The 25,564-nt window shown below is 42.7% G+C and overlaps 2 protein-coding genes across 9 annotated transcripts in view; both read right to left on the bottom strand.

Moving 5' to 3' along the window:
* BLTP1 (bridge-like lipid transfer protein family member 1) overlaps positions 1-25,564 on the bottom strand; it is a 233,015-nt gene that overhangs the window by 105,017 nt on the left and 102,434 nt on the right. For all 7 annotated transcript variants that reach the window (XM_050946192.1, XM_050946197.1, XM_050946193.1 and 4 more), the window contains 10 exons: positions 20,386-20,505; positions 16,837-17,117; positions 14,022-14,272; positions 13,212-13,470; positions 11,890-12,733; positions 4,530-4,600; positions 3,171-3,344; positions 2,729-2,849; positions 885-1,031; positions 343-470 (listed from right to left, as the gene is read on the bottom strand). In XM_050946192.1, the coding sequence (XP_050802149.1) occupies positions 343-470; positions 885-1,031; positions 2,729-2,849; positions 3,171-3,344; positions 4,530-4,600; positions 11,890-12,733; positions 13,212-13,470; positions 14,022-14,272; positions 16,837-17,117; positions 20,386-20,505 (2,396 nt within the window). The remainder of the gene's footprint in view (positions 1-342; positions 471-884; positions 1,032-2,728; positions 2,850-3,170; positions 3,345-4,529; positions 4,601-11,889; positions 12,734-13,211; positions 13,471-14,021; positions 14,273-16,836; positions 17,118-20,385; positions 20,506-25,564) is intronic.
* On the bottom strand, positions 7,160-9,695 carry LOC127047795 (zinc finger and SCAN domain-containing protein 20-like). Of its 2 annotated transcripts, XM_050946583.1 has the most exons (3): positions 8,423-9,695; positions 7,825-7,938; positions 7,160-7,724 (listed from the first exon to the last, which is right to left on the bottom strand). In XM_050946583.1, exons 1-3 carry the CDS (start codon positions 9,330-9,332, stop codon positions 7,585-7,587), a joined length of 1,164 nt encoding a protein of 387 aa, XP_050802540.1. In that variant the 5' UTR covers positions 9,333-9,695; the 3' UTR covers positions 7,160-7,584. The 2 variants fall into 2 exon arrangements, with proteins under 2 accessions (XP_050802540.1, XP_050802541.1); XM_050946584.1 differs by lacking the exon at positions 7,825-7,938.

Here is a 25,564-nt window from a genome sequence, read left to right as displayed (position 1 = left end):
GTTTCTTTTAGTTTTACGCCAATTTAAAATAAAGTAGGCACATCAGAACTAAGAACTCTTTGTTCACAAAAAATAATAAAAGTTGATTACGAAAACTAACAAAAATTTAATTCTCCCCTCAGTAGCATAAGTACAAATCTCTCCTGACATCACTAAGAGTTAAACCTGTGTAACTGAAGGATTAAGGCTTTAAAGATTCCAAAGTGCTCTTCCCCACGTCATTTAAAAACTAATTTATATTTAGAAATCCAGTGACAAGAAAAGGCTCAGCCAGAGCAATTTTTTCAGATTCTCCTGATCTGCAAGATATTAAGAGTTATAAATTAAATGTTTTGTTCTTACCTGTTCATACGAACTTGTGTAGCAATTCTATCAAAACACAAAGATACTAAGGAAACATGAGTCACAGTTTTGCCAGAAGCAATGCCTGGGGTTTCTTCAACCGATGCTTGCAATAAACACAAGTTTACCTAAACACAAAATTCCCCCAAAGAATAGACAGGTTTTTTTTAAAAAATGTCCCTTTAAAAAAAAAAGAAATACATATCAAAGGTTTCTCATCTGATATAATCTACACCATTTCTATTAAAAATGAAATCCAAGAGGGTGAAATAATTTAATCATATCTAAACCTTTTACAGAGTTTGAACACAAGTTCGGTCAGATACCATTGCACTGGTTAAAAACTTTAAAATAGTTATGCAAATAAAGTATAAAATTACTTTGATTGAGCAGGCTGACAAAAATTTATAATCCTCAACAAAATATGACAGTCATTTATCACAGCTAGAGGTAAGCTTTTCAAAAAGTCAAAAAATATATACTACGGCTAGCTTGTGAACTCTTGTCATGTGAGACTACACATATGCACAGAAAATTATTACCTTGGGTATGGTAACATTGGCCTGAAGACCTTTAATTTTCACATTATCTTGCTTAAGTGAAAGATTAGTTTGTGCCTGTCCTTGGTTTGTTGTTCCTGTAGCAGGGTTCTCTGTTTTTGTTCCTCTAACATCCTGTTTGGAAGATAACTTTAAAAAAAAAGTAGTATCAGTTAGTAATTTACACTAATTGAAACCTATCAAAATATTTTTTAAATGTAAAGTAATGGGATGGCTCAGAGGCATTGCAATGCAATAGACTCAGGTTTGATTCCAACCTATGGTGTCATGATTTCTGGATCATCCGAGTCTGAGTGTGCTACAAAGGGTTGTGTCGCTCAGCACATAAATTTCAACTGATTAAAGATCCAAAATTAACTCCAAAGAGTTCCTTTGATCTAAAAGATTAGTTGCTTTGACAGGAGACCCCTAGGAGAGGTCACAAAGTAAATTAAAAATATAAGGAATCATCAGCAAGGATAGAAAGAATCCCTAGTTGTGGAGGAGGAGAATTCTACAATTAGTTTCAAAAGACTGATAGGAAGCTAGGGACAACTGTGTAAGGTATCAGATGGCCTGCCTTTCTGCCATTCCCCTATCACAAAAAGATAGATGTGCTTTTATGGCTTCATTTCAGCAGAACCCTAGCTCACAATCACAAAGCACAACTTTCTGGAAGTATTCTAAAACATTACCTGTGATAAATTATGTATTGCCAGTACACATATTCCACTAAAACAATCTGACAGTAGTGGTGAGTGACACTCTTGATGTATTTTAACCTCAGTACCAGAGAATTTCGGAGAGCCCTTATCAGCCAAAATCCTATGATTTGAGTTCTTGTGAGAGCCCGAGGAGCCCTTTTGGGGTCTTGACTCAGTCTCCTCCCGAGAGCTGGAAGATGGCCCCAGGTAAGAAGAGTGATGCCTTTACTCCCCGTGTGCCTTCACAAGTTTTTGTCTCTTGAGTGACAGGAGGACCAGCCAGAGCACTGGGGGATGATGAGTTCTTTGTCCATTCAGCTCCAGATTAGATGCATGGATTTTTCCATGAGGTACTCCCTCAGGAGTAGGGTGACCAGATAGCAAGCGTGAAAAATTAAGATGGGGGAAGAGTCTAATAGATTGCCTATATAAAACAAAGCTCCTAATATCGGGACATCTGATCACCCTTACTCAGGAGTATCTCATGAGATTTCTGCAACCCAGAAAGACCTGAAGATGACCATCTGTCCATTAGGTGCCCTTTGCCTTAACATATCAGGCATCACTAAGGGTCACAACAACAGGAAGGGCATTTTTTACATTTTAAAGTGACACTGTAGTTCATCTCCAGAAAACAACAGAAATTCCCTGCTCAGGAAACAAGAAAAGTAAACACTAAAACCTTATCTATTTAGACAACAGCAAACTAACACTATGAACTATCGACATATTAAACAAAGAAAAGACGATGAGCGCTCCAGGTGACACCGGAGCCAACTCTTAGCCACAGGTGCGGAGGACGAAGTAAGAGAGGAGTGAGGTGACTCCATCCTTTACGCCGGTGGTAGCCCAAGCACATGCAGGGAGCATGAACCTCCACAATGGTCAGTGCTAGCTAAAAATCTTCGACTCAAGTGCACTGGGCATGCAGACACCTGGAGTAGAATATGTATGTACTCAATCACTTAAAGGAGAACATTTTGGTTATAACAAATGTGCATGCATCCTTAACCATAGGATAAGATAAAAATTTAATCTGAAATAAAGACAATATTATTTGTTGTGTTTCATCCCACTCAATCTAATAAAAATATACATGCTTCTGCTCCTCTAAAACATCCTGCAGTTTTGTAGTATCCTTACATTCTCTGAAAAGGTTGTTTTGCTGTTCTGTACAGCTTCTCTGAGGACCTTATAATGTAGATCATCCACAATTGCTGCTGGGTGTTGAGTGCTAGCACAATGTACCATTGCTTCTATATACCTATAAAAGAGGGAAAAAAAATCAGTTCACAAAAGAAAAGGTAATTCCCAACAAGAGGTCAGAGCAGGTCACAAATCACTACAATGTAACATTTTTTCTAGTTCTCCTGCTAGACATGTGAAATTACATAAATTGGCCTGGGGGGGGGGGGGAGAGAAATAAGAGCAGGACATCAGCTGCTATTCTATGCATTATATAAAATCAGCTTTTTCCAAAGCCTATATACAACTAGTCTATCCAAAAAGTTTGATTTTTAGCAATTGATTTTCTAGTATCTAGCAATTTTAAACATTTATCTTAAAGTAAATGAAAATAAAATACCTGTCTAAAGCTTCTGCTACCAGAGGAGTAAGAACAACATCTACAGTTCCTTTTACTTCCACTATTGCTGTTGTTCTAGTCTGGGAGACCGGATGATCAAGGGTCCATTCTTCTGTGATTGTTTCATCATCTGTATTATCCATTGTTTTCTTTTCCAAAGGAGTATAGGGTGTACTAATCAAGTCAAACAGAAACTAATTATTCAGATTTTCAAAATAGGCATTATAAAATTTATAGTTAACATATATTTTCTAATAGTTTGGTATGATAGCTACTCCAAAAGAATCAGAACCTTGGGTTGGAGATTCAAGACTAAACAAATCTTCTATTTATTTAAACAGAAGATTCTCTGGGAATGAGGAGGGTCTTTCAAGACACAGATACTTTTCAGAATAAGCACAACAGACTACATATTTAATATGTGAAATGTGAAAAGTACCTATGTACATATGCTAGAACTATGCATGCAAGTAAGCATTCCTCAATTCAAAGATTGCAAAACTGGCCTCTCAGTTCACTGAAATGCTTCTTCCCTGCTATTACTGACATTAACATTGGTTAAGTCAGTGTTAAAACAATATTGGTGATGGCAATTCTCAACATTAATGGCATTTTTATAACATGTTACAGAAAGGATGGTCTTGTGACTAAAGCATTAGATTGGGACTCTCAATAGCCAAATTCTACTTTTGGTTCTGCCACAGGCTTCCTGTGGTACCTTGGCAAGTCATAGTTCACAGTATGTAAAATGGGGATGTTATTTCCCTACACAAGGGCAATCCTTTAACGTTGGTGAGGTGCTCATATATTTTGGTGATGGGCAACACAGGAAAGCCTTTATATAAGACATGATATCATTCTAAAATAGATATATAACAAAAATGCTGCTGACACCAGACTGATTTTAATAAGGCGAGCAAGAGCTGCAACAGTTAAAGTATTACACAAACTCAGTCACCTCTCATTTAAAGCCATACCAACACTATAAAATATAGTGGTCCCCAAACTTTTTACCTCCCCCTCCCCGTTACTCCTGTCCACGCCCTCCCATTTCCCCCAAGCTGGGGTCAGGAGTGGGGCTGCGGCTCCAGGAGGGGAGGGATGTGGATGGGGTAAGGGGGCCAAGACTGGGAGCAGAGTCTTGGCTTGGGCCAGCAGCCACGGCCCCAGGTGCAGGGCTGGCAGCCATGGCCCTAGGGGCCAGCAGCAGGGGTGTAGCTGGATCGTGCTCCCTCCCACCTCCATGAGGTTGGCCCAGGCCCCAGCAGCGCCCCCTCAAAAAAATTTTCCTCTTCACCCCCTTGGGGACGCGCACCCCACAGTTTGGGGACCTCTGCTATAATGCAATCTTTTACTCACTTGGATGTTGATCCTGTAAGCTGCATGCCTCTGTCCAGCAAAGCATTAGCTGTGAGACCCTGTTTAACAATCTAAAACAGTTCGAAACAATTACTTCTTTGAGTTTATAAATGACTAATATATTCCTTGAATACTGTAACTTCAAGAGAAGATTCCCATTATTGTGTTTTCTGCTCTCTCCCACCTCCCCTCCCACAAAAAAAGAGTGGCACTCCAACTATATATCTAGGTTTTTTAACATACTGTACATGAATTCCATCATTAAGCTATCAAGTATCAGAGAGGTGACCGTGTTAGTCTGGATCTGTAAAAAGTGATTAAAAAAAAAAAAAAAAAAAAAAAAAAAAGAGTCCTGTGGCACCTTATAGCCTAACAGAAGTATTGGAGCATAAGCTTTCGTGGGTGAATACCCACTTCGTCAGATGCATGGCTGCACTAAGCTGCATTTTTATAACCATTTAAAGATCAGATCCCAAAATTCTCACATGAAAATTAATACAATGAATAAATAGTATTTGAAAATTTTTACACAACTATTCAGGAAAAGTAACGTATGAAAGATTAACAATACCCATAATCTTTGACTCTAAAAGCACATCTAAGCTTTGTGTTCATTACTTACATTTCTACAAAATTATTTTTCATATGATATGAAAACTGCAAATTTAATACAGTATAGTGTTCAGTAAACCAAGGGGTTAACCCAATGGAGCCACGATTTCAAATTTGTACAATTGCTGATATTCAGTTTCATACCGGCGTCTAATTAAAAAGATGGAAAGGAGGCTAGGTTATCCTGAAATCAGAAAGCAATGGAAAATTTGCACCCAATCATACTGCTGCACAAAGAAAAAAAAACAAACATTTTGTTGTAAGAGAGATATTCCCTTTCCTGTGCTGAATCATAATATGCAAACAAGCCTACTAATCTATTTCAGAGCACTGGGAGGTACTTTTCTAAGGGTATGGCTACACTTACATTTGTGCAGCGCTGGGAGTTACAGCTGTGTTCGTACAACTGTGTAGGGCCAGCGCTGCAGTGTGGCCACACTGACAGCTACCAGCGCTGCAGTGTGGCCACATTTGCAGCGCTGTTGGGAGTGGTGCATTGTGGGCAGCTATCCCACAGAGCACCTCGTCCCATTTTGGCGCTGTGGCTTGTGGGAAGGGGACGGAAGGGTGCGGGTCTTTCCGATTCCTGTTCCAATGCCCCGTGGTGCTTTGCTACACATCCCAAGCAGTTTGGCGCCATTGTGAGTCTGCAGCGCGATTTCTGTTACAAATGGAGCCCGAGCTGCTGAGGACCTTGCTGATGAATGTTGCCAGCACATCACGCATGGCAGTGGAGCTATTCCTTCAGCTCCAAAGTGACAGCGAGGAGTCAGACGATTATATTGATTCGCCTGACGCGCAAGACAATAAATTGCTTGTGGCAGTAACGGACGTGCTCAGCACCGTGCAACGCCGCCTTTGGGCTCGGGAAACGAGCACTGAGTGGTGGGATCACATCGTCCTGTAAGCCTGGGATGACGAGCAGTGGCTGCAGAACTTTTGGATGAGAAAAGCCACTTTCTTGGGACTGTGTGCTGAGCTCGCCCCTATCCTGCGGCGCAGGGACACGAGATTGAGAGCTGCCCTGCCAATGGAGAAGCGGGTGGCTATTGCAATCTGGAAGCTGGCAACTCCAGACAGCTACCGATCGGTGGCGAACCAGTCTGGAGTGGGAAAGTCAACCGTTGGAATAGTATTGATGCAAGTTTGCACGGCCATTAATCGCACCCTGCTAAGAAGAACCGTGACTCTGGGGAACGTGCAGGACATTGTGGATGGCTTTGCACAAATGGGTTTCCCTAACTGTGGAGGGGCAATAGATGGGATGCATATTCCTATTCTGGCACCATCCCACCTGGCATCAGAGTACATTAATCGCAAGGGGTATTTCTCTGTGGTTCTCCAAGCGCTTGTGGATCACCGTGGGCGTTTCACTGACATTTACTCAGGATGGCCTGGAAAGGTGCATGATGCACGCATCTTTCGGAACAATGCCCTGTTCAGGAAGCTGATGGCCGGGACTTTTTTCCCAGACCGCAAGATCACAGTAGGGGACGTCGAAATGCCCATTGTGATCCTTGGAGACCCCGCTTACCCCTTAATGCCATGGCTCATGAAACCGTATACAGGGAAGCTTGACAGGAGCAAGGACCTGGTTCAACTACAGGCTGAGCCGGTGCAGAATGACTGTGGAGTGTGTTTTTGGCCGTTTGAAGGCGCGCTGGAGGTGTCTCTACGGGAAGCTAGATTTGGGGGAAAGCAGCATCTCCGCTGTTATATCCGCGTGCTGTACCCTCCATAATATTTGTGAAGGGAAGGGTGAAAGATTCAGTGAGGAATGGACCTCCGAGGTTTGACGCCTAGAGGCTGAATTTGCACAGCGAGAGAGCAGGGCTACTAGAAAGGCCCAGCAAAGGGCTTCAAGGATTAAGGATGCCTTAAGGGAGCAATTTGAGGCTGAAAGCCAACAGTAATGTTTGGTGCCTTTGCTGTGCCCGTTTTTCCCTTGGGGTACAGTATTTATCACTTTCTTCAATAATAAAAAATGTTTCATAAGCCAAGAAATCATTTATTCAAAATACAGTACATAAAAGGGCAGGGGGGTAGGGTGGTGGACTGTACATTCAGAGGTATGAATACGTCCTGCTTGGATTGCTGTTCAATGCCTGCTGCCCTTCAGGATTAATATGCTGCATCGTGATGCGGGTTGAGTGCATAGGGTAAGGGTTGTAGTTATCAGGGCTGGTAGGTGAACGTACAGGTGTTTGGGGCAGCTGGTGGTGGTAAGAACCAGGCTGCTGGAGAAAGGTGTTTTGTGCAAACACTGGGGAACAAGGGAGAGAGCTTTGGAAGGGGTGGGGGTTACCACGGTACTGATCTGCCTGCATGGCTACGAGAGACTGCATACAGTCAGTTTGGCGAACCAGGAGGCTTATGTGCTTTTCTTGGTAGCCAATTCCTTTCTCCTGCTCTGTGTTTGTCTCCACTCATGCATTTTCTCTCTCTAGTCCTGCAGCCTCTTACTGTCTCTGACGTACTGATTCATAACTGCTTTGATCAAATCTTCTTTTGATTTTCTAGGATTTTTCCTCAAGTTCTGTAACCTTCGCGCAGGCGGTGATAGGGCTGGATTATTCAAGGTCACTTAAAAAAACATAAATAGAAACATTTAATACAGAGGCTACATTGTTTATTATCACAGTGAAGGAGTTTGTAGACTTTTTGTAGCATCATTCCCACATACCTAACATAGCACAGAGAGGCCACGGCAGCGAAGGCATAGCCATGTCGAGCAATGAGGTGAGTGTTTCTGCCGCGACTTCACCTGGGAAGGGGAACTGCCAGAGGGCTGGGGTTTCTGTGCATTGAGGAAAGCAGAGGGCAGACAGTTGGGGAGCAGCAGTGGGAAAAGCAGAGGGCAGACAGTTGGGGACCTGCACTGAACAATCATCACTACATTTTCAACAGGATTTTCTACTCCCAGATATATCACTGCTGCGTGTTACCTGGCAAAAGAGGGAGGGTCTTAAACAGCAATGTGGATTCCACCCTGGACCCTATGCAGCTTGCCTGTGTGCAGCAATGGTCCCCCCACCCCTTGCGGCACAGTGGCGCGGAAGAGTTAGCCTGACCGGGACAAGGACCACGGTGGCTCTCTCTATAAATTTGCGCACATTGCCCACGCTCTGGCTGCAACTTTTGAAGAGATTACCGAGGCCGATTACAGAGACGTGATAGAGCAAATCAATGGGCTATTCCACATTTAGGCATGCATGCAGGCAGCCATAACCCCCACCCTTCTCTCACAAAACATTGCCATCCTAAAAATAAAATCTGCTTACCGGGAACACGCTCCTCTGCTTCCTCTTCACCAACAAGTTCCAGCTGCTGCAACTGGCTAGCCTCCTCCTGGCTTGAGAAGAGCTCCTGGCTGCATGCCTCCTGGGACTCCGGGGTGTCTCCCTCCACCCCAGTAGCCTCACTCTCGGCTTCCTCTACACCCTCCCCCACTTCTCCCTGCTCTGAACTCTCCATCGTGCTCCTCGGATTGGCAGTGGGGTCACACCCAAGTATGGCATCCAGCTCCTTGTAAAAACGGCAGGTCGTGGGGGCAGCTCCTGAGCGGCGGTTTCCCTCACGGGCTTTGCAATAGGCACTGCGCAGCTCTTTTACTTTTACCCTGTACTGCAACGCGTCCCGTTCCTGGCCCCTTAGCAGCAAGGACTTTGATATCTGCCCATAGGTATCATAATTTCTACGGCTGGAGTGCAGCTGTGATTGCACAGCTTCCTCACCCCAAACACTGATGAGGCCCTGCAGCTCGGATGTGTTCCATGCTGGGGCTTGTTTGGGGTGTGGAGGCATGGTCACTGATTGATTGATTGATTGATTGCACTCCACACCTGGCTGAGCAAACAGGAAGAGGATTTTTAAAATTCCCAGGGCATTTAAAGGGCGGGTCACCTGAGCCCAGGGCAGTGGAGTGTGAAACGATGAGCAGAGTGGCTGAAAAGGTATGCTGGGATACATCCTAATACCCTGGAGGCCAACAAAAGCGCTGTTGGTGTCCACACTTGATGACCAGTGCTGCATCACCAGCGCTGGAATCGCTACACCCCAGGCAGACCAGGTGTATAGCCAGCGCTGCAACCAGGGAGTTGCAGCGCTGGCCGTGCTTTGCAAGTGTGGACACAGAGTGAGTTGCAGCGCTGTAACCCCATCACCAGCGCTGCAACTCTCCAGTGTAGCCATGGCCTGAGTCTTCACTAAACTGTACTAGTCTATAGTCTAATGGTTCTCAAACTTTTATACTGGTGACTCCTTTCACATACCAAGCCACTGAGTGTGATCCCCCGCCCTTATAAATTAAAAACACTTCTTTACATATTTAACATAATAAATGTTGGAGGCAAAGCAGGGTCTGGGATGGAGGCTGACAGCCTGCGACCTCCCCCCTCATGTAATGACCTCGAAACCCCCTCAGGAGTCCCAACCCTCAGTTTGAGAACCCCTGCTATACTGATAGGTAAAACATTTATGTGGCTTTTGAGATGAAATAAATACTTTTTCTTGGTACTCTAGTGTTGCTGTACTTTATATTGGTATATTGAGTTTTGATTAGACTTCACTGCTCACAAGACACTCTGACACTGTATTACGAAGACAGTTTCTGGAAGACCCACAGACTTGGAGACTGCTAATCATGCACCTAAGAATAAACTAAATAAATGTATACTTTTAGATCTGTATATGAAATACAATGATCAGACTGTTCACTAAATTGAAGTTTTAAATCTATGCAAGTTTTCTGTATGATTCTCAAATTTCAAGACATTTACTCTGGGTTTATTTCTGTCAGGTAGTCTCAGGGTTCCTGATGAAGCATTCACACACACACACAAAAATTATACAAATTATGCAGAAGCAACTGCTGAAAGGATGCTGACCCTGAAGCTGACACAGATTACCCCAAAACTAGAAAGAAATCTTAGGTACAACCATAGTTAGAGGACAAAATCTTCTCAACTCTTACTTATATTTTAATTTTTAAAATTATTTTTAAATCAATTCTCTGCCCCCAACACAAACATTTTGGCCTCATGGATTCTAAGTTTTCATATATTAACGTACCATTCAAATGTCTTATTTACATTTTAGTACAGGGTTTCTAAAACAGGAGTCAACGCTTTTGTAGGGAAAGCCCCTGGCGAGCCGGGTCCGTGTGTTTACCTGCCCCGTCTGCAGCTCTGGCCAAACGCGGCTCACACTGGCCACGGATCGCAGCTCCGGGCCCATGGGAGCTGCTGGAAGCGGCCAGACCTGTGGATGGGGCAGGTAAACACACCAGCCCAGCTCACCAGGGGTTTTCCCTACTCAAGTGGCAACCCCTGTTTGAGAAACCCTGTTTTAGTAGCTCCTTCAAACGTATACCTTCACACAGACTACTTAAGACTCCTGAGGGAATTCTGCACCAGTGCACACACACACACAATACATGTCTGGTGCAGAATTCTTTTCTGCCCAGAAAATAGATTCTGCCCAAGAATGCTAAAGTTCCACCTTTCGCCCACCAGATGCTGCTATGGCACCAGAAGAGCCATCTGACTGGCAATAATAGCTAGCAGACAACTGCATTAATTACAGCAACCTGCCCATGGAGCCAGGGTAGGAGGGCGAGTGGGGCACATTGGGCTGCTGCAGGGGTCACAGACTGGGGTTCAGAAGGGCGGGGGGGAGGGATAGACTAGGTCATGGGCTCAGGAGCAAATGGGATGACAGCATTGAGCCAGGGGCTGATGGGAGGGGGGCTCCAAGACTTCATGGGGACAGCGGATGCAAGGACACATGGGGACAAGGGCAGATGTGCGTGACTGAATGGGAGAGGCTCGGGGTCAGCCAAGGTCTGCATGGGAGAAACTCCCCAACACCTTAGCAATCCATTCCTTTCCCCGCCCAAAAGAAACTGTTCTTTACTTCTCCCACCCACACCCAACACCCCTCCAAGTTCACCCACAGGCTCCTTTCCTCTCCCTTAGCTCCCACTTTGCCCTTGCCTCCCCCAAGCTTTTGCACTGCTTCTGAGGGGTGGGGGAAATATGTTTCTGTATTGTAGTTTAAATGAATTACTCAAAGTTCTATATTAATATGCCTAGTAAAAAATCTATTTGTCAAAGAACATTTCCTGAATTGCTTTTTTTTTTTTTTTTGGTCTGTATTGTTAAAGACACACTTACTGACAGGTATTTTGAAACAAAATTACCAAAATAATTGAATCTAGTTTGACTATATTGTGTTATTTTGTGCAGAATTTTTAATTTTTTGGTGCAGAATTCCCCCAGGCGTAACTTAACTAGGAAATAAAGCCAAATCTCAGCACCTTGTTGTCTAAATCTGCTGATTCCCAACTTTACTTTGATGTAGAGCTGTTCACAGCCTACATGACACAGTAGGGTTACCCACAACTAACTGAAGTGTTAAGCTTTTGTGGAGGAGTTAATCAAATATACTGTAAGCACATTTTGTAAGAAAATGCACTACAAATCACATCCTGCTGGATGCCATTCAAAAGCATTTCTGAGTACAGTAATTACTCTCAATTATTCAAACAAACACTAACTTATTCTTCTCTACCTCACAAACCCTTCCTGTTCCTAAATCCTAAGGATTTAATATCAGAGATCACAACCCTTAGTAACCAACAGCAAACACTTTAAAATTTCCTTTGACCTAGTTAATAGGAATTCTTTAACACAGCACATTCTAGCCTTTCTAGACCACTTTGTTTCCTTCTTCACTTTTTTTTCCATACCTTAAAAGTTGGAACAGAAAGATGATCGAAAGACGAGGAGCTTTCCTCACTAGTTGGGGTATCAAGGTCTAAAGGCCGATGTAAGGAAGATTTTGAGGTTCTTTTGTTTGTTGGATGCTTTACTGACCAGTTGACCACCTGAAACTGGGTAAGGTAACTTTGGTAGCAGGTCATTATAGGCTGTTGGGAAGTTATCTGATCACTTTCTACAGCCTTCTCAGCTTCCATGATATACATGTGCTCAACAAGTTCATCTTCTCCTCCCACTGCTGAAACAAATGAAGCCTGTGAAGCATGAGTCTTTACTGGCAAAGTCTTTGGATCTTGCCTTGCTTCTCCATGGATTGTACTAGTTAGAGGTCCTTCTACACTGTGATAGATGGACCCTCTACTATACTCGATTTGCTGGGCTTGCTTTTTTCTCCTTTTCCTCCCTGGATAGGTTCCTGGACCTTCATCACTGCTTATTGGCTCAAACTCTTCAGCTGCTGAAAAATAGGCTTCACTATCAGCCATTGACATGCTAGAGTCCATTGAGCGATACTGGTGAAATGAATTTGAATCTGCAGATGGCGTGTATGGAAAAGAACCAAAGCTTCTCCTCTGCTTTGGAGAGTCCAAGACATTCTCATCACTGCGAGAGACATCACTACTGAACTGAACACCAACTGGAACAGGCTGCTTGTCACCACAGAATGCTGCAGTAAGACTCTTGGTGCTCCCAAGTCGGGTAGAACACACAGATGCTTGCCGTTTCAAAGGAGACCTGAGGGGAGACTGTCCTACAGACCTTTCTTGGTTGTTAGGAGACACAGGACTGCTTCCTGAAACTTCTGCTGGAGTACTAGAAATAGAAAAAAGAACAATTGTTTTTTCGGTTTAGTATACGCAATGTAAGATTTGCACCAATCTTGACAATTATTAATACACATTTAAAGAAAGAGTTCTATGCACTTTTCATCAACATAGAAGAGGAAACTATAATTGTCAAAGAAAATATCTAATTCGTATAAGAAATTATTTTCACAATACAGAGCATGCATACTAAACCGTATCAAGGTCTTGTAGAAACTGAGGCCATCTTCAAACTGATCAAAGCACAAATGAGGCATGTCTAGGCAAATACTATTGTCATCGTGTTAGATTTTCTATCAAGATCAGAAAATTCAATATTAATGAGTCAACTTTTGTTTTCAAAGTAGCAAATTAATTTCAGCACTACTGTAAAAAATCATCAGTTGTGTTTGAATTTTGCATTGTTGACTCAGCATTATTAATCCTTAAGAGTACAAATAAATTTTTACCTTGGACAGAGTACTAACCTTCCATGACCATCCTCTCTTTTTGCACCAGACACAAACTCCTTTTGTCCCATGTGATCTTCAGTAGCAGAAGAAGGGCTTTCCTTCTCACCTGCAAGCAAGGGAAGTGCAGCACTGGAACTGCTGTTTTCCTCTGAAGATGATGAGGAGCTATGGGATCGCAATGGTACTTGCAGACTCAGGTGCTGGGCCTTTCTCTCTATTTCTATACCCACAGATCTGCAATCCCAATCTTTTCTTTTTACACCATTTGTCTTACCTAAGTACAAAAGAGATAGAAATCAATTAAAAATGTGAACATTTTGTGGCACTAAGAATTAAGAATTACAATGGTTTCTTCTCCCTCCACCCGTAAAAAAGTAACATTCAAATATACATACATACATACATATATATATACACATATACATACATACATACACATTGCACTGACAAAAACGTATAAAGACAGCTAGAAGTCTTAAAAGGCAAAACACTAAACTCCCCCATTGATTGATGCCCAATTTAGATAATTAGTGGATGTAAAGTCCTCAAACTGCATATTACCAAAAAAGCAACTGTCGACCTCACCCGCAACAGATTGGGTGGATTAGCACCTATTGTGTTTTAGTACATACTCTCCACTTTCCAAGGTTTATCAGACCACATTCTATTGTATGACCTATAGTAGAATTACATACACAGTATTTAGTAATAACTTACTGCTCATTTACCAGAATCAATTAGAAAGTACATTGTATAGTTAAGAATCTACATTTCTCAATAAGTGGGACAAAACTGCATACTAAGTAGTACACATTTTATTCTTACTATCTATAATTTTGGGCATCTCCTTGGTAATAATCCATTCTCCTGGCTGCAATAAAGACTGTCCATAAAACATATCAGATTCTGCACTTGTACTTGAAAAGGCAGAGCTGCTTGAAGGCGTCATCTCTTCAAGCTTGAAGAAGTCTAGTCCTATTACGGTGCCACCAAAGAATCGGCAGCCACCAAGACATCCACACTTGTTCTTGCTTCTCTTGTTCTTCACATTATCATCTGGCCACAAAAACCACAACCTATGCAAAGGAAAACAAAAAGAAAAAACTAGAAGTAATACTGCACTGAGATTTAGGTACATTTAAACTCACAATGCGAAACCAAGATTCAAAATGTGTCTCTCTTTTTTACATACCAACTTCCATTTTATGGATTCATTTATACAATTAAGGAAGATGAGTATTGATGCCATTCTGTGTCAACTTATAGACTCATAGACTTTAGGGTCAGAAGGGACCAATATGATCATCTAGTTTGACCTCCTGCACAAAGCAGGCCACAGAACCCTACCCATCCACTTCTGTAACAAACCCCTAACCTATGTCCGAGTTATTGAAGTCTTCAAATTCTGGTTTGAAGATCTCAAGCTGCAGAGAATCCACCAGCAAGTGACTCATGCCCCATGCTGCAGAGGAAGGCGAAAAACCTCCAGGGCCTCTGCCAATCTGCCCCAGAGGAAAATTCCTTCCTGACCCCAAATATGGTGATCAGCTAAACCCTGAGCATGTGGGCAAGACTCACCAGCCAGCACTCAGGAAAGAATTCTCTGTAGTAACTCAGATTCCATCCCATCCAACATCCCATCACAGACCACTGGGCATACTTATCTGCTGATAATCAAAGATCAGTTGCCAAAATTAAGCTATCCCATCATACCATCTCTTCCATAAAGTTATCAAGCTTAGTCTTAAAGCCAGATATGTCTTTTGCCCCCACTACTCCCCTGGGAAGGCTGTTCCAGAACTTCACTCCTCTAATGGTTAGAAATCTTCATCTAATTTCAAGTCTAAACTTCCTAGTGTCCAGTTTATAGCCATATCCTGAGGCCATTTTAGAAGCTGTATTTTTATATTACTTGTAGATAGTAACCACATGATCGTAACCACATGATCTGATCATGGAAATGTCATAAGTGTATGTTTAACTAGTCCCAGTCTCTTCACTGCAGGATTGATTCCTAAAATTAATTTCTACATATTCTAGATTTCAACATCTTAACTGGTGGCAATTCCAGCAATCCATCTTCCTACCCCCCACCCCATTTCAGCTTTTCCTTAATGTTATCCTAAATTTTCCCTACTGCAGTGTATTTCCATAATTTCATGCTCAGTCCTATATGCCTAAGGAGATAATATATACTCTTTATATTGTATAAAGTTCTAGGTCTCCTCAAGGACTTTTCTTCGGACTAAATACACTCAGTTACAAGCCTTTCCTCAAGTAGCAGATTTTATTATTCAAAGTTTATCTGCCACTTGTCATTGAACTCTAATTTGTATGTCTTCTCTGAAACGTGGGTACCCAACACTGAACAATGCAGCCTAGTTAAGGTGTAATCAGCTCAGACAAGAGAAAAGTAATTACCTTTGTATTTACATTTACAGTGTATGGCAGTGGCAGGGCAGATCCTCATCTGATGTAAAATATCATAACTCTACTGAAGTCAATAGAGCTATGATAATTTATATCAGCTGAAGATCGGTCCAAGCCTCTTCAGCAACCTCATTGCACTGTTGATTCTTTTTCCATTTATATACCATGATCACCACAAATTTCTTTTTTTTATCACCTCCTAATGAGTCATCCTGATTTGTTTTAACAAACATGTAACAGTTTGTTTTTACACAAAGTTTTTGATTGGTCTTTAATTAATTTTATTATTACTGAATTCAGTCGATTTTGCCACTTTTCTAGTTTCAGAATGCATTTTACTCCAATTCTCGGAATTAGTGATGTTAAATACTTGGGTTGCTGGTTGTCTATCTAAATAGCCTTCATGACTGGTTCAGATTCTCCACAATCTATGCTTTCATTTAAAAAAAATACACGTGCAGCCCTTAGTGTTATGAAAACATTCAAAAATATGGCCTAATGTAGCATGGTCTTTGATAATATGAAACAAGTTCACAGGATTTGTCAGCTGCCCTCATTCATCCAAATAAAATGTTAACTCGAAAGCTTAGTTGTGACACTCCGAGAAACAGATTTTTTTTAAAAGTAACTATGTATAAAGTAGGTCTGTGACTGCACACAAACATCTAACAACAGAAAACAAAACTAGCTAAACAAAGGGCAAAAATAGGAGTGATCATAAAAGTGACCTGCATCATTTTTCCCCTCTCACTCATTGATGTTGTATGGCAGATTATTAAAAGAAAGCTTAGTTATCTCCTCAGGGCCATATTTTACATTAATATTTGTATAAATCTATGCTGTTATCAGTGGGAGATCCAGTGTGGACTGAAGGCAGTATATGATCCTATCTTTGTTACTTAGGCCAACAATTAAAAACTGATTTGCTTCTCTTTATTTTGACATCACTGCTCTACACATTGCCAAAAATACAAAAACCATTCAGTTCTCTGTTATCCAAGAAGCTGGCAACCCAATCCTTAATCACCTCTGAGCACCTTACATACATAGGTGGTTCTCAGCAATCTACCTACTTATAAAGTGAGTACAATCTAATTTTTAAGCAAATGTATAAAAGTCAGCACTTAAAAAGTACACCCTCATGAATAAATGTATCATCTGAAAAGATATGAAATATGGTGACCTCACCTCGTACAATAATTTCACTTACCTCTTAACTCTGCTATCATGTGTTTCTAAGAAATGTCTCTGCACTTCATGTTTAGAATGATGATCCCCAGCTAAGGCAATATCAGCAGTGATGAGTCCCAAATTGACAGATCCAGCTTCCAGCCAGTATGCCCTTCGCAGTATTGCAGGTTGAAGACCAACTCTGCAGTTATTCACCTGCTCAATGTACTGTCTCAATTGAAAGTCTTGGATAGCAGCACTTATACCCTCTCCAACAAACTGATTGTGGAGGTTACAGTTTGCAATACGTACAGCACCCATCTGAAAATACAATTAAAAAGAATATCTGAATAGTTAAAGATTCAACCACAAAAGAGTCATTTAAAACTAATTACAGGACCCCATAATGCAGTCCCAGAAAGATACAACTCTGTATATTATTTAAAGAAAGACGCAAGGCTGGCCTACTGGTCAGGAACTACATTTAGCCACACATGTGAAATCAATATCCTTTGTGGCCTTGGATGGATCACTAAATCTCTCTACCTCAGGTTCTCCATTTGTAAAAGGATGATAAAAATGTACCCTTCTAATGAATATTATGATTCATGTATGAAGGTTAGAAGTGTTATGAATTTCGTAAGTATAACCTAAAACAGCGGTTCTCAAAACTTTTTTTTGCTGAGACATCTTTGGAAATATATCAAGCTGTGATGACCCCCCAAAAAAGGTGATGACCTCTTCCATACCATGCCACCCTTACTTCTCCGCTGCTGCTGGCAGCATGGTCTTCAGAGCTGAGCTCTCAACCAGCAGCTGTCGCTTTCCAACCACTCAGTACTGAAGGCTGTGTAGAAGTAAGGATGGCAATACAGTGATCCCTCCAACAAGAAGCTTGCAACCCCTCTTTGGATTAGTACCCCCAGTTTGAGAAATGCTGACATAAAAAATCAAGGAATTTGCAAACTGTGTACTTAGAATAGCAATTTGAGTACAGGCTGAGTGTGAAAATCCTCATTTTGGGTATAGCAGGATGCTATTACATGGCCTCCAGAAAGAATGGATATTAGATATCTATTTTGAATACAACAATATATTACTTTGTGAAGCACTTACACACTAATCAATGACAAAGCTTTGTTGACAGAGAAATAAAGTTGCATAGTTGAGTCTGACCCTAAAACCTCTGTAGGCTATAGAGCCAGCTCAGCCTTTTACTTTACTTAGAAGTAACACAAGGAACCTACAGGCCTGTATCCTGTAAGACATTATTGATGCCAACTTGCTTAAACCAAAGTAGGCCTATGACCCTTACATACATAAAATGGTCCGACAGCTATCTTAAAGTAAGTATATGAGCATATGCAGGGATGCAGGGACTGAAGATATTCCTAATACTATATGACTGCTAATTGTTTATGTGGTTTGGAGCTTTCTTGTCTTTACTGATTGTTTTAAATAAAAGTGGCTAAGACTTTGCTTTGCCGTCAGTGTGAATGTCTTTGCCATATACTCCAGGGTTCTCTACAAGATATTGAAATTGTTAGTTTTAATTCTGTGCAGTCTGATTCTGGGACAAGGACCCTATATCTCCCCAGCTCATCTAATTAGTATCAATTGGCAATCCATATAATTATTTACCATTAAAAAGAACCAAACTACACCCCTTAATGCCAACTGGTTGCAGGAATATCCTGGTCCTGGTATGTACATTTGGTTTACCAAAGAGAGTATCATGTAACGCCTTACATGAGAGCCAGGATCATGCTGATCATTAATATTGTTGTGAAATGTATGGACAGATATTATGTAAGATGTTGTATATGTATAATGAACATATGTTTCTAAAGTCTGTATCAAGGCCAGGTTGACAAACAGGTTTCCGCCATACAAAGGATATATGTTCACCTATCTCTAGGTTCACATGTAAATTGAGCATTGGAAGCCAACATAAAAGAAGCCCTATTTACATATGAAATCAACAGAGGAATGTCAGCAGAGGGACAGGGCACTGGGGAATGAACCTCATGGAGCTGTCCTATCTCTAGGGGGAGAGAATGAATTTTGAGGAATATAAGGAGAAGGTAAAAACACACCTCTTTTATCCTACACCTAGGAAACTATTTGAGCAGTGCGACTACATTCATGCAACAAGATCACAACCAGCCCTCGCTGAAATGCTGCAGAGCATATCTGGCGTGAGATAAATGTCTTGGACAGAAGATTAACCTGTTAAATTCAATATAATCCCTAGAAAGCACGTTATACTTTTGTGTTATAAGTAACCTGTTCCTATTATCCTTACTCACCATCTCTCAAATCTCCATCTTTGATAATAAACTTACTATTGTTTTCACTATAAATACATAACTAATGTGTATTATGTGCTGATCCTGAGCTGAATCAAGTAAGCTGACGTGTACACTGTCTCCTTGTGGGCAGCAGACCTGGTACTTCTGTGAGTGTTCAGCATGCGTAGAAGGGGCTGAACAGGGGAATGTTTCAGTGGACTCAGGTACATCTATTTTTAACTTGCAAAGCCGAATAAGGGCTGACATAGCCACCCAAACAATTTCCTTTGGGTTAACTGACTGGAGGCACCATGGAACTGACACTCAGTTAAGCATAAGCAAGTCTCTCTCTCACTGGAGGCCGGGTACCTCAAGAACTGTCATGCAGAGTGCTCATTAGCAGACCCTCAACTCTGCCACCTTGAATCTATGTATTACAATACAGTCTTTACATAATCATACACTATTTCTTTGACTAGGCATAAATCTAGCAGTTCTGCAGAAATGCACAAGAGGGAGCCCCTCTCTTCCACAAAACAACGTTTGCTGAAGCCCTTGCTTTGTATCCTATAAGCCCCTAACTCCTGCATCAGATTTACACCTAGCCATCTAATCAGGCCAGTGAAAGCTAATTTAGCTGCAGCTGCTCACCAATCTTTCCTCAGATGCTCAGGTTAACAAGATTAGTTACAACATTTACTGTACATGTTCAAACCCAATTTTCAAACTCTCAAGCTGAGAAAATAAAAACAAATTTCCTCCAGAATATGGCTACTCCAAAAAACTGATACCAACTTTCAAAATCACACTTTTCAACTTTTAAGAGGGAAATATTTTTATTCTTCACATATTTTGAGGGAGAGGGAAGATTTAGTGGAAAATTGGAAACGTTTTGAAAATAGAACTAAAATACTTTTGAAAATTTGACCCATGGTCTATTACTTTAGAAGTCTGCATTGTGTTGCCAGCTCTGGCACAAACTTATTATGGGACACGGAAATGGACTTATGGTAAAACTTTAAAAATTGCCTAAGTGACTTCGGAGCCTAAAAAGTCACTTTTGAAACTGAGACTTCGGCAGGTTAAAAGCTTCAAGCCTCCAACGACTATTCAAATTTTTAAATATATTTTTAATCTAATTTTCAAAATAAGCACTATTGCAGAACAAACATTCCAGACAATAAATTCAGTTATTTAGTCTGTGTAAAATACAGAAAGTGCTTTCTCATTCAGCAGAGAGAAAAAGAAAAATAATATTATCGCAATTATCACAGAAAGGAGGGGGAAAATATGTTTACCTTTATATTGGTGGCACAACCATGCTCTATAATATACAGATCTGCTCCATCTACTGCAAGGCGTGTCATAGTGTACTTTAAATCATCAGATGTTGGACACGGCCCAGGAACACAGTTCATCTACAGGAGATATTCAAACAAAGCACTCAGTTTTGTTAAGAGTTTTAATTTCATATTAACAGGTTTTTCCTTATCATACTTCAATTTCCTACTTAACAGAGGACAAATTAGACAAAAAAAGAATGATTACTTGCCCTACGGTAACTGATTCTTTCAGATATACTGTCTACATGGGATTCCACTCGTGGTGCGAATGCACCCCATGCATATGAAATTGGATTCTTTTGACTAGCAGTGCCAGTGGGGCCCTGCCTGAACCTTAGATGTCCTTGTACCCGCTTCACCTGAGATAATAAAGGGTGGAGCAGGACCATTCATCCCTCACTTCCTTCACCAATACAGAATCCTAGTGTAAGACACTTTAATGACAGGGGAGGAGGTCAGACCATGGATTCTATGTGGACAACATATCTCCAAGTTAGACTCAGACTTTAAAGCCAGATGGGACCATCATGATCATTTAAGTCTGACCTCCTGCCCTTACTGTGGGGTAAGTAACCATTCTTTATTCAACTGATAGTCCACATGGATTCCTCTCTTGGTGAGTAACAAGCAATTGTTGGTTTGCTTGAAAGTAGGCAGTTGTTGTCCTAGTTAAAAAATGACAGCAGGACAGCCCTGTCAAACTGTGCGTAGGACGTGAAAGCCTGTACTAAAGAGTAGTGTCTTGTAAAGGTGTGGACAGAGCTCCACATAGGTGCCCTACAAATTTCAGGAATAGCGATATTTTTCAAACAGAATCAGTTCTAATATGATTAGGTGGATATAATCTGGCTAATTTATAACATGTCCTTACATTTTCATAGACCCTCTTAGATAATCACTGAGAGGATACTTCCTGATCCTTAAGTTTATTAGCAAAGGCTACAAACAGTCTAGGTGTGTCCCTGAATGTTTTCGTCTTGTTAAGGTATATGTCAATGCCTTAATACATCAAGTGTACTCAGCTTCCCCTGGGTTGGAATGAGGCTTAGGGTATGTCTACACTATGGGATTATTCCGATTTTACATAAACCGGTTTTATAAAACAGGTTGTATAAAGTCGAGTGCACGCGGCCACACTAAGCACATTAATTCGGCGGTGTGCATCCATGGTCCAAGGCTAGCGTCGATTTCCGGAGCGTTGCACTGTGGGTAGCTATTCCGTAGCTATCCCATAGGTCCCGCAGTCTCCCCCGCCCCTTGCAATTCTGGGTTGAGATCCCAGTGCCTGATGGGGCAAAAATCATTGTCGCGGGTGGTTCTGGGTAAATGTTGTCACTCATCCCGTCCTCCAGGAAAACAACGGCAGACAATCATTTCATGCCTTTTTCCCTGGATTGCCCTGGCAGAGGCCATAACACGGCAACCACGGAGCCCGTTTAGCTTTTTTTTTTTTTTTTTTTTTTAACTGTCACCGTATGTGTACTGGATGCCGCTAGCAGAGGCATTATTGCAGCGCTACACAGCAGATTTCGTTTGCTTTTGCATGATAGCAGAGACGGTTATCAGTCATTCTGTATCGTCTGCTGCCATTGTAAATTGGCAGTAAGATGACGGTTATCTGTCATTCTGTACTGTCTGCTGCTATCATGGGTGCCCCTGGCTGAGGTCGGCCGGGGGCACAAAGGCAAAACTGTGAATGACTCCCCGAGTCAATCCCTCCTTTATGGTTTCTAAAAATAGAGTCAGTCCTGCCTAGAATATGGGGCAAGTGTGCTAGAGGACCAGTGTATCAGAGAGCACAGCTGCTCCATGTCAGATCCTGCAGAAATGATGAGCTACATACCATTCATGGGGGGTGCCCCTGCAATAACCCCACCCATTGCTTCCCTCCTCCCCAAACCTTCCTGGGCTACCATGGCAGTGTTCCCCCCCATTTGTGTCATGAAGTTATAAAGAATGCAGGAATAAGAAACAGTGACTTGTTAGTGAGATAAAATGAGGGGGAGGCAGCCTCCCGGTGCTATGACAGTCCAGGCAAGACATTAAGCAGTGCGGAGGAGATAAGCCCAGCATCCTGCTGCTATGATAGTCCAGGCAGTACAGAATCTTTTCTTTACACAGGAAAGGGAGGGGGCTGATGGAGCTCAGCCCCTAGTTGCTATGATGAGGACAGTTACCAGCCGTTCTGTACCATCTACCGGGAATGACCAGGAATCATTCCTATTTTTACCCAGGCGCCCCCGGCCGACCTCACCTGAGGCCAGCCAGGAGCACTCACGGGCTGATGGTGACGACGGATATCAGTCTTATTGTACCGCCTGCCACCAGGGAGGGGAGAGGAGTGGATACTGCTCTTCACGGCTGCAGCATCGCATCTACCACCAGCATTCAGTAGACATAGGGTGACATTGAAAAAAGTCAATAAACGATTTCTTTCTCTTTTCTTTCACATGGTGGGGGGAGGGAGTAAATTGACGAGCTATACTCTGAACCACGCTGGACAATGTGTTTGAACCTACAGGCACTGGAAACTCAGCCAAGAATACAAATAGTTTTCGGAGACTGATGTGGACTGTGGGATAGCTGGAGTCCTCAGTACCCCTTCCCTCCCTCCATGAGCTTCCATTTGATTCTTTGGCTTTCCGTTACGCTTGTCACGCAGCACTCTGTAGCCTGGAGATTTTTTCAAACACTTTGGCATTTCGTCTTCTGTAACGGAGCTCTGATAGAACAGATTTGTCTCCCCATACAGCAATCAGATCCAGTATCTCTCGCACAGTCCATGCTGGAACTCTTTTTGGATTTGGGACTGCATCGCCACGCATGCTAATCAGAGCTCCACGCTGGGCAAACAGGAAATGTAATTCAAAAGTTCGCAGGGCTTTTCCTGTTTACCTGGCCACTGCATCAGAGTTCAGATTGCTGTCCAGAGCGGTCACAGTGGTGCACTGTGGGATACCGCCCGGAGGCCAATTCCGTCCATTTGAGGCCACACTAACCCTAATCCGATATGGTAATACCGATTTTAGCGCTACTCCTCTCATTGGGGAGAGTACAGAAACCGATTTAAAGAGCTCTTTATATCGATATAAAGGGCCTCATAGTATGGACGGGTGCGCCGTTAAAGCGGTTTAACGCTGCTAAAATCAGTTTAAACGCGTAGTGTAGACCAGCCCTTAGGCAAGAAACTGGGACCTGAAAAAATTGGTTCAAATAGAATTATGGAACACTTTTGGGAAGGAACTTGAGATGAGGCTTGAGAGCTATCCTGTCCTTACAAAACATTGTATAAGGGCAGAGCCAGTGCAAGGATGTTTCGCGCCCTAGGTGAAACTTACACATTGTGCCCCCCTTCTTCCCCGAGCCCCCGCCTTGAGGCGCCTCCCCCCCGCTCCGTGGCAGTTCCCTCTTTCCACCCTGAGGTGCCCCTCCCGCGGCAGCTCCCCTCCCTGCATCCTGAGGCACCCCCCCCCTCAGCTCACCCCTGCCCCGCCTCCTCCCCAAGCATGCCGTGGCTGCCTCACTTCTCCCATCTCCCAGGCTTGCGGCGCCAACCAGCTTAGGCGCCGCAAGCCTGAGAAGTGGGAGAAGTGAAGCAGCCACGGCGTGCTAGGGGAGGAGGCGGGGCAGGGGTGAGCTGGGGCAGGGAGTTCCCCTGTGTGCCACCCCTCCCCACTTGCTGCAGGCAGCCCTCCCCCCCCGCACTCTCCTGCCCCAGCTCCCTCTGCCTAAATGCTGGCAGCGACCGGGGCGGCCGAAGATCCGGCTGTCGCGGTCGCTGCCGATGAAAATGCTGCCCCCCAAAACCTAGCGCCCTAGGTGACTGCTTAGGTTGCCTAAATGGTTGCACCAGCCCTGTATAAAGGGGACTTATCATGCAGGCCTGCATCTCCTCTACCCTTTGTGCTGACGTAATGTTCACTAAAAAAAGCAGTCTTCATAGGTAAGTAGTAAAGGAGACAAGTTACAAAGAGGGACCCATCAATTCTGCTTATTACTATGTTGAGGTCTCAAAAGGGAGAGGGTTTCTGAAATGGGGTAAAATATGAATACAGCCTTTAAGGAATTTAAAGGATGGGAAAATATTGTGTTGCTCTGGATTGGAGGTGATGTACAGAAACTGCCCTATGGAGCTGTTTCAGAGCTAGCAAATAGTCCAATACTGCTAAAATGGGCGATGTCCAGGGAGACAGCTGGTGCTGAGATGCCCAAATAGAAAATCTCTTCCATTTAGCTTTTTACTTCAGGCTTTCCTGCTTTACAGTATCACATGAATCTCAGCTTCACAGCTTCTTTCGGTAGACATCAGTCAGCCAGCATCCTGGCAGTCAGATGTACCAAAGCTCCATTTAGGTATAGGATCTGACCCAAGGGAGAATATGTTGGGCTGGGCCGATAAGAGGATCATCAGATCTGAATACCAGAACTGCCTGTTCAATCATCAGTCCTATGTTTGCCTCAGTTTCCTCAGAACCCCTAATATATCCTGGGGATCAGTACAATGGCAGATAAGTCCCAATGACCAAGGAATGTGAAAAGCATCTATTAGCAAGCCTAGACTCAAACGCCCTCTGGGGCAAGACTTCAGAGACTTCTTGTTGAGGACTGTGGCAATCAGGCCTATTCCAAGGAATCCCAGCTTGCAAAAGATGTTCTGCAGGACTGAGTCTTTGACAGACCAGACCACTCACAATTGTCTGAGAGCCACCTACTAAGTTGACCTGCCAAGTTGTTCTGAAGGCTGAGAAGGTGCAGTGCCACTAGTATGATTTGATTCAGAATACACCAAGTCCAGAGTACCATGTCCTCCTGACAGAGCGGAGACTATCTTACTCCCCTTTGTCTGCAGCCAAGATAAGTTGTTCTTCCACATTACTTTTGTTATCCTGCTTTCTAGGATCAGATGCTGCACTAATTGACCTTGCTATGTTGGTTTATATGGCCTCTTGGGGGGACGGTGGATGTAAAATCAGGAGACAAAGATGCAGGCTTACATGAACACAGCTGCACCTCCCTTTAAGAAAAGGAGTGGCCAGTCTGTCAGGAATGCCCTGGATCTGTTGTGTCCTCCCTAACTGGGTAGAGGGTGAAGTTGGTAACAGAGGTGCCTCTACCATTGTACCGACAGCTCAGT

This window comes from Gopherus flavomarginatus, chromosome 3 (genome assembly GCF_025201925.1).
Source record: "Gopherus flavomarginatus isolate rGopFla2 chromosome 3, rGopFla2.mat.asm, whole genome shotgun sequence".
NCBI lineage: Eukaryota > Metazoa > Chordata > Testudines > Testudinidae > Gopherus > Gopherus flavomarginatus.
Note: the sequence above shows the minus strand (reverse complement) of the source record. Positions and strands in the feature narration are given on the sequence as shown.

Excerpts from the sequence above, each read along its gene's own strand:
- LOC127047795 (XM_050946583.1), bottom strand. The coding sequence starts at position 9,332 with ATGGCTACACTGGAGAGTTGCAGCGCTGGTGATGGGGTTACAGCGCTG. Across the intron at positions 7,939-8,422 it reads AGCAGAGGAGCGTGTTCCCG|AAACCCCAGCCCTCTGGCAG; the intron begins GTAAGCAGATTT and ends CTCAATGCACAG. Across the intron at positions 7,725-7,824 it reads GCCTCTCTGTGCTATGTTAG|TGACCTTGAATAATCCAGCC; the intron begins GTATGTGGGAAT and ends TGTTTTTTTAAG.